Source organism: Nanorana parkeri, unplaced genomic scaffold, assembly GCF_000935625.1.
Source record: "Nanorana parkeri isolate BGI_ZX_2015 unplaced genomic scaffold, ASM93562v1 scaffold2585, whole genome shotgun sequence".
In the NCBI taxonomy this organism is placed as follows: Eukaryota; Metazoa; Chordata; class Amphibia; order Anura; family Dicroglossidae; genus Nanorana; species Nanorana parkeri.
Genome location: NW_017308853.1, coordinates 120,262 through 129,479, shown reverse-complemented (window position 1 = coordinate 129,479; position 9,218 = coordinate 120,262). Strand labels below are relative to the sequence as shown.

Sequence of the window (9,218 nt, the reverse complement as noted above, 5' to 3'; positions counted from 1 at the left end):
CTGACTGGCGGAACGGACGGGGGAGGGGGTGGGTACAGCTGGCTCTGCCTCTAGATAGGAGCCAGCTGTCAGTCACACAGCTGGGCGCATCCCGGCACAATTGTCGGGATCCGCTTCAGCTGCGGCGTCTCAGTATACCGCGAGCTACAACTCGCGGTATACTGAGCCTAGGGTGACGGAACGAGGCTAGTTTGTGTCCTCCCGTTACCCTAAGGAGAACTATGGGGGAAAGTCTTAACCCCATAGTTCTCCTTTAATACATTTCATAGCTGACATGGTGATCACATGATCAGAATCGATGTTGGCTGGGTTTATGATCCTTGCTAGAGACCAGGAGCTGTCTGTAGAGCTATGAGCATGGAGAACCAACCTGTGAAAGGGAATAGAAGTGAATGTTCTCTGAGCAAGGGGCCTCATGCTCAGGAACATTCTAGAGATCACGCTCTTAAGCCATTTAAAGAATACTTATTGTTCCAAGATGGAAATGCTTGAACATAAGACATATTCTGGGTGCCTGAAGGTGGGGCACTGGAAGGTACGTTAAGAGTTACAGAGAGGTACGTCTCAACGAAATAATACAAGAAGATAGTATGTTCCTCACCTTTTTCAGCTTCTTGGTCTTCATTTCAACCTCCTGTTGCAGGGATGTATACGTCCCTCTCAGCTCCACCGTCTCCTCATCCCGAACTAGCATCTGTTGCAGAATCTCGCGCTCTCGTCTTTTCTGTACAGTGAGAAAGGCACAATAGACACAGTGAGTGGATGGTGCTATAATGAGCATTTCTCATGTCTAGTAGGTGTATCGCTCTGCATGTTTCTTGGGGTTCCATTCATTTCAACAGAGGACGCTCTTGCTAAAGGCCCTACCCCTATCCCATTCCAACACACAGGGTAATTAAAAATGCTCAAATGACATCAGATGCTTTTATTCTGGCAGTATGGGCAGATTAGACCATGATAAGGTTGTCTATGGTGCACCTGTGGACACCAGCGAGTGAGTCTTATCTGGGTAAAGGGTGATTAGAGGGCCAGAAAACCTCTGAACGCTGATTTGTTCTTTTGATAAGCCGGCCCCCGAGGTGTGTGCAAAGCTCCTCCTCCACCTTTTCTATAGGCCTAAACATAAACATGCGCCCTGGTACACAGGTAAAAGATTCTCGAGTCTATGTCTATTGGCAGCTTTACACCTTTCAATCGACTGTAGAGAGCTACGGTGATGCTTTTTTAAAAGGTCAGCCAACCTATTACAGTTTTTGGAACATGGTGGAGAGTTCAAATAACTCTCCACCAATAACTCACCTAAAATCCTCTTAAATAAAGTCTCACTTGTATAGCCGGCACCAAGTTCTCCGGGAGCTCAAAAGCCTGTTGCTTATACAGCAGACATCAAGGTCTCTGGGAGCTCCAAAGCCTGTTACTTGTATAACAGGCATCAAGGTCTCCAGTAGTTGGAGCTCTGAACAGGGACAACTGATTGGAAGCCGATTAATCGATTATTGAAAAAGTTGACAACTTTTTCAATAATCGATTATAAACGATTATGTCGATTAGTTGTTGCAGCCCTACTCCAAAGCCTGTTACTTCTTTAGCAGGCATCAAGCTCCCTGGGAGCACCAAAGCCTGTTACTTGTATAGCAGGCATCAAGGTCTCTGGGAGCTCCAAAGCCTAAGGAAAATGCAAATAGCTTGATCCTCCCTCTTCCCACCTCCTGCACCTCACAGATGATCATTGAGAATGTCCATGATAAGAATGGGCCAAAAGTGAGGCATAGAATGGGCAGAGCCAAGCAGAACTTCAAGAACTGAAGCTACTATGTTCACATTGGAGCCCGGGGCTTTGGGGCTCTGCTGGAGCTCTTTGAAGCATTTGCCCATAGGTGCTGGCAACGTTGGGTACTTGATATACATGTGTGTCTTTACTTTAAGAGATTACACATGCACAATTTAAATCTGAATAGTTTCTTAGGGACTGGTGGTGATGAAAACTCTGTGCCAGGTCTACTCAACCGTTGCAACCCATTGGGATTCCCACTCTCCCTCTTGGATTTGATGTTATTTTACATTAGGGGAAATGTAACAGAAGGAGTGGAGACATCTCCACTATGGAAGGGAGAATTCACTACTGGACACCACAAATGGGTCCCTAAGTCCATTAGACGCCCAATAAAATTGAAATGTCCCTTCTGGGTTAAACAGAACACCAATGGGGCTGTATAATAATGCAGTTTAAAACCCCCGCCCTTCTACAGGGAAATGCGATCATGGAAACTTGTAATGAGGATGACACAGGGCCCCATATAGCCTAAGGTCAGCCATGGTGGATTATTAATAATACGTAGAGTCCTGGAAAACCCAGATGTGCCCTTCACCCACCTGCTCAGCGATCTCCTGACGCTTTATCTCCAGCATCTTCTGTTGCTCATTTGTGTGGTCTATGATGTTCTTTCCTCCAATCAGAAGCTTGCTCTCCATCGCCTGTGTCTCAACAAGAAGTACAGAACAGTCAGCTGTCTTCTTCATAGCACATAACTACCTATACTAGTAAGTGTGTTTACGAGAACATATGAAGAGAGCTCTAGGCAAGATGCAAGCAAAGGTATAAAACATCCACTTTGTACCTAAATGTGTCCACTTGACTCTAACAATTACTATGATTGAGAAATAAATAAAGAAGATACAAAATCCAACATGATTGCGTAGCTTGTCCTGTGCAGGGAGGTCTGAGTCATTGAGAAAAATACTCTATAGCCAGAAATATATGGAAACCTGACCATCATACCAAGCTTCATGGCCAAAGAATATGAAAACCCCTCTAAATGATGGAGTTCAGGTGTCTCCAAAGAAGGGTTCTCTTAACTCTACACCATGCAAAGACATTGAAGACAATTGTGCTCCTCTTACCTTGTGGTCACAGATTGGTGAAGAACCTTTTTGCTTCACCATGACTGTCCCCTGTGTTCAAAGCCAGCTCCATAAAGACATGGTGTGACCAGCTTGGTGAAGACCCTTTTCTGTTCCACCATGACCATGCCCCGTGTACAAAGCCAGCTCCACAAAGGCACAATTTGACCAGTTTGGTGAAAGCCCTTTTCTGTTCCACCATGACCATGTCCTGTGTACAAAAGCCAGCTCCATAAAGACATGGTGTGACCAGTTTGGTAAAGGCCCTTTTCTGTTCCACCATGACCATGCCCTGTGTGCAACGCCAGCTCCATAAAGGCACAATTTGACCAGTCTGGTGTGGAGAAACTTGTGTGTCCTGTGCAGAGCCCTGACCTCAACCCTACTGAACACTAGCCAGGTCTTCTCATCCAAGAGTTGTACTCAACCTCAATTCAGCTCTTTTGGCTGAATGGGAATAAATATCAACATATGCATTTTGGTGAAGGTGCATACCATGTTCTACCATGACCCCCTCCTCTATACAAAGGCAGCTCCATAAAGACATGGTTTGACCAGTTTGGTGAAGACCCTTTTCCGTTCCACCATGACTGTCCTCTGTGTATACAGCCAGCTCCATATAGGCATGGTTTGAGCAGCTTGGTGTGGAGGAACTTGAGTGTCCTTCACAGAGCCCTGACCTCAACCCTACTGATGAATTGGAATGCTGATTGTGAGCCAGATCTTCTCATCACAATGACTTACAAAGCCATTCACAACTCTGCCCCCGGCTATATCTCAAACCTTGTCTCAAAGTATCACCCTAACCTCCCCTCCGCTCTTCAAAAGTCCTTCTGCTTTCCAGCTATCCTCGTCAACTCCTCCCATGCTCGCCTCCAGGACTTCTGTAGAGTCTCTCCCATCTTCTGGAACTATTTACCCCAACCTGTCCATCTATCTCCCACTCCGACTACCTTTAGGGTACTCCCTAAAGACTCATCTTTTCAGGGAAGCCGATCCCACTTCAACCTGACCACTCAATGATCACGTTCTCAAACAATTCATCCGCACACAGCTCCCTCCTCATGTATCGCTGGCCCCTCCCTCTTAGATTGTAAGCCCTCAGGGGCAGGGCCCTCCTTACCATCTTGTCTTGAATTGTATTGTGATTGTAATGTCTTCCTTATATTGTGCAGCGCTGCGCACACTGTTGGCGCTCTATAAATCCTCTATAATAATAATAATATTAATCCAACATCAGTATCTGACCTCGGAAATGGGCCCACATTCCCATAGACGCCCTCTGAAATCCTGTGGAAAGCCTTCCCAAAAGAGTGGAGGATGGTATAGCCCCAAAGGGGGAAGGTGGTACTGCATATTAATGGTTCTGGAATGGGATGTCTAGAAAGCTCATATAGGTGTTATAGTCAGGTGTCCACAAACATTTGGCCATATAGTGTATATGAATTCTGGCCTGTGTGGTACACCGTGCTTACATGTACGGGTTGGCTAGACCCACGGAGCCACTAGACAGTGCTGCACACATAGCAAATATATGAACGGGGATATAAGCTGAAGAAGTCCCCGTTCCTTTCCAGAAACGGCACATTTCTTAGAAATTATTATTTTGCAGAAAGAATAGTTGAGACTTCCAGAAGAGGAAGGGGGGTCAGTCAGCAGGAAGTGAGTTTTGGGACAAACACAGATCTATAATCAGACAAAATAAAAAAGTTGGGCTGTTACTGATTAAAATTTTCGTGTTCGATTAATGATAACGCACATACAGATCCAACTGCATTGGCCTATACACATACAGCACGGCAATTAAGTAATAAAATGAACTAGTATCACACTAATCCAGCGCGTTATTAATCTCAGGTGCCCCACTCAATATGGCCGCCGCTTGAGTGCGGCAACTCAGAATAATAACGTGCTGGATGAGTGTGATCCTAGTTCATTTTATGATGTCATTGCCGTGCTGTATGTGTATAGGTAATTGCTGTGCTGTATGTGTATAGGTCATTGCTGTGCTGTATGTGTATAGGTAATTGCTGTGCTGTATGTGTATAGGTCATTGCTGTGCTGTATGTGTATAGGTCATTGCTGTGCTGTATGTGTATAGGTCATTGCTGTGCTGCATGTGTATAGGCCAATGCCTTGGCTGGCGCTCGTGCAGAACAAGTTTCTTGGGCAAACTCACCGGCCCAAGTGGCTCCGACGGCTAACGTCGACGTCACCGTACTCCTCCCCCCTTCCCTTCGTTAGCCGACGGAGCCTCTTAGGGACATCGACGTCACCGGACTCCTCCCCCCTTCCCTTCGTTAGCCCGACGGAGCCACTTGGGGACATCGATGTCACCGGACTCCTCCCCCCTTCCCTTCGTTAGCCGACGGAGCCACTTGGGGACATCGACGCCACCGGACTCCTCCCCCCTTCCCTTCGTTAGCCGACGGAGCCACTTGGGGACATCGACGCCACCGGACTCCTCCCCCCTTCCCTTCGTTAGCCGACGGAGCCACTTGGGGACATCGACGCCACCGGACTCCTCCCCCCTTCCCTTCGTTAGCCGACGGAGCCACTTGGGGACATCGACGCCACCGGACTCCTCCCCCCTTTCCTTCGTTAGCCGACGGAGCCACTTGGGGACATCGACGCCACCGGACTCCTCCCCCCTTCCCTTGGTTAGCCGACGGAGCCACTTGGGGACATCGACGCCACCAGACTCCTCCCCCCTTCCCTTCGTTAGCCCAACGGAGCCACTTGGGGACATCGACGTCACCGGACTCCTCCCCCCTTCCCTTCGTTAGCCCGACGGAGCCACTTGGGGACATCGATGTCACCGGACTCCTCCCCCCTTCCCTTCGTTAGCCGACGGAGCCACTTGGGGACATCGACGCCACCGGACTCCTCCCCCCTTCCCTTTGTTAGCCGACGGAGCCACTTGGGGACATCGACGCCACCGGACTCCTCCCCCCTTCCCTTCGTTAGCCGACGGAGCCACTTGGGGAAGGGGTGAGGAGTCCGGTGACGTCGATGTCCGTGACGTCACCGGATCTCCGACTGGACTCCCCGGAAGACGGCGGAGAGGTGAGTGTTTTCATTAGCGATCAAAAAGATTAACGATCAATCGAGAAATGAATCGTTAATTTGCACAGCCCTATAAAAAAAGTGAATTATAATCCAAGAAGACGAAGCAGAACAGAAGTTTCATTTTAGTAAATTCCATAACTTTCATCAAACGGACGGATGCATCATCTTAAAGTGACGGATCCCCTTGAAGTTGCAATGCTTGGATGATTGCAGTCCTGGTTCCAATCAAAGCCGACCACAAAGCCCGGTGATGAATGTAGTGGGAATATCTCCGAGGTTATCTCCTCCCGGGGGGGCGGGGGGGAATCTTCTCATCTCCTGCAAGGATAGCAGGGTCTGCGTGCAACCGGGACCCTGCTGTGCCTCACATTCATAATTCATGACCTCATAATGGAGAACGCATGCTGTACGCGTGTGCGTGTGTGTCCGGGGCACGCTAGATCTCAGGAACATGCCGCTGATTCTGAGACACCGGGGTGTTGGGAAAAAGCAGAACAAACCCTGAAATTCAGATTTCGGCACCAAGTTCTGGATGTTTCTTCACGTCACAAACAGCTGAAAATAACGAGCTTACCAAGTCCAAAAAATGTCTTTATTTTAGTTTTAGATTTGGAGTGGGAAAGTATTGGGGCGCCTGTCTGGTTTTTAATGCAATCCGGGGACCCCTGTTTGTGTCCTCCCGTTACCCTGAGGAGAACTATGGGGAAAAGCCCTGACCCCATAGTTCTCCTTTAAAGAGATTTTTGCTCACTTTTCGTCAACAGTTTCACCAGACAGGAAGTCCACAACAAGGACACAGACAGAGATCAAAATCTGACACGGACTCCAGCCTTCAATACTCTACTAAAAGTATATTTAGTTCTGATATTGGAGATGTCACCTCACTTCCTGTCTGGTGAAACCTTTGTCAGCAGAACAGGAAGTGTAGGAAAAGCTCAAAAATGGTGGCCCAGGTGGCAGTAAAACGTGACACGGGTTCTATCGCTTCCCCGATCTATTCCAAACTGATTGGAAAACGTTTTAGTGGGACATGCACTTTAACCACAAGAGAACACGTCACCAGCGGAACCCCTTTGTCATGTAGTGATGAGCTCAGGTTTGGACCAAACCCAATCTGGACCTGAGCTCCTCTGAAACCCGGAAGGAAGCTCCTTCTGTACTGCCCAATCAGCTGCAGGCAGGACATTGATGTCAGCAAAGGGACTGGATGTAGTGACTGCATTGACCTTATATGGCTATAGTATGTAAATGACATTTACCTTATATGGCCGTGTGACCATACAAGGTAAATTATGTCAGCAGAAGCATCCCGCCCATTTGTCAGCTGTAGGGAAAGCCCCGATCCGCAGCTGATTTGGCAGGAGGCCCATATAGCTTCTATGTTCAGATGAGCTCAGGTTCGGACCGGGTTCAACCCTAATCACATGCCTGATGAAGGGGGTCCTGTGTAGCCCCGAAATGTTGCACTTGCACTGATTGTGATAAATGTTTGGATTATGTGTTATGGATCCATGGTGTGCTGGCTTCATATCTTCTCTTATTCTCATATCTGGCTTCCATCCTCCGACCCCCTCTCTGCCAATCCCTGCACTGGCTTCCATCTCCCACCCCCTTCTGCCAATTTCTGCACTGGCTTCCATCCTCCGACCCCCTCTGCCAATCCCTGCACTGGCTTCCATCTCCCACCCCCTTCTGCCAATTTCTGCACTGGCTTCCATCCTCCGACCCCCTCTGCCAATCCCTGCACTGGCTTCCATCTCCCACCCCCCTCTGCTAATCCCTCCACTGGTTTCCAATCACCCGCCCCCCTCTGCAAATTGAATTTCGTACCCGAATCTCAAAATATAAAAATATCTGAACTGAATCTAATTTTCCCACAGCTTACATGTCTAATTGTGGGTGGGTGGACCTGCCGTGTTGAGAATAATAGCACTGCACAATTGGGTGGTCACCCGCTCTACACACATACACACACAAGGGGTGGTTTCAGTGTTGCAGTTTACATTTTTATTGGCCTTCATGGAGGTGGTGGGTCCAAAGCCAAATTTTGATTTTAGTTCCACTTTAAAGTGTATTTCTAGCCAAAGCTTCTTTTTTTGTCTTGGATGGAGTAGGAAATGATTAGAACCGCTGTCAAGGTTTGTTGCTGTGGGTGTCCTGTGGGGGTCATTCAATGGAATTTTTTACATTGTTATTGTTACAGGAGGTGAGGGGAAATCTTCCAATGGGAGAAGCTGTTCCAGGGAAGGGGTTTTCCTTACTTTGGAGAAGTTTCCTCTCACTTCCTGGTGTGTTTCTTTAACAGGAAGTGAACGGAAATTTCCCCCAATTGGATACATATTGGGGAGATTTAACCATTCCAAGGCTTGGTAGGTTGTTGGGGTTGGAGCCAAGCACACATTTTACAGTCAGCTTTGCATACTGAATGAACTGCTGATATCTATGTACCTACTGATCATATGGACACGCAGTTTTCACTGAAGGTCAACTAATGTATTTTTTTTTTCTGTTATGTTCAGTTTTGAAGACAGGTACACTTTAAGAATTACCATGACTTTGGTGCGACACTTTGACGCATGTTGCACATCGGTATATTTAGTAACAGCAGCTGATCCTCGCACATATTTTATGCTATCGAAAGGCCCCGTCTCTAGAAGCTCAGCTGATAATGAGATTTGGATGCTTTTACTGTAAATTTCTTCTCCGGCATCCCGTGACTGCGTCTTCAGGGACCGTGCTTCCCTTTAGTGGATCATTATAAGCTTTTGATATATTGCAGATTGTATTTGATTATCATTATAGCCAGGTATTGATTACCACTTGACTCCATAGAGTTTAGTTCTAAAGTCTCAGGAAATCTGATGTTAGATTTTCTTATTTTGTCTTAAATGCTTTTGACCCCCCAATCATTTGGGAGGAGAGAAGATTATTTATTTTTAAAGATTTGTCTTCCCTTTAATTGATTTTTACAAGGGGGTAAAGAACTGCAGTTCAACAGAGTACTTGCATTTTTGCAAGGAATATATTTTTTATTTTATTTTAATTTTATTTTTTTCAGTTTAATTAGCTGTGATTAATAATAATAATGATGATGATGATGACGATGATCATAATATTATTGATGATGATGACAATGATCATAATTTTATTGATGATGATTATGATATCGATGATGATATCATCATCAATAATATTATAATAATTGTCTTATTATTAGTATTATTATTATTGTTAATATTATGATAATA

General features: G+C 46.5%; 1 protein-coding gene across 1 annotated transcript in view; it reads right to left on the bottom strand.

The window, feature by feature from the left end:
• KIF3C (kinesin family member 3C) overlaps positions 1–9,218 on the bottom strand; it is a 41,933-nt gene that overhangs the window by 1,832 nt on the left and 30,883 nt on the right. Inside the window, exons 2-3 of the mRNA XM_018573866.1 lie at positions 2,374–2,475; positions 602–724 (exon numbers count right to left, since the gene is read on the bottom strand). Coding sequence (XP_018429368.1) covers positions 602–724; positions 2,374–2,475 — 225 coding nt within the window. The remainder of the gene's footprint in view (positions 1–601; positions 725–2,373; positions 2,476–9,218) is intronic.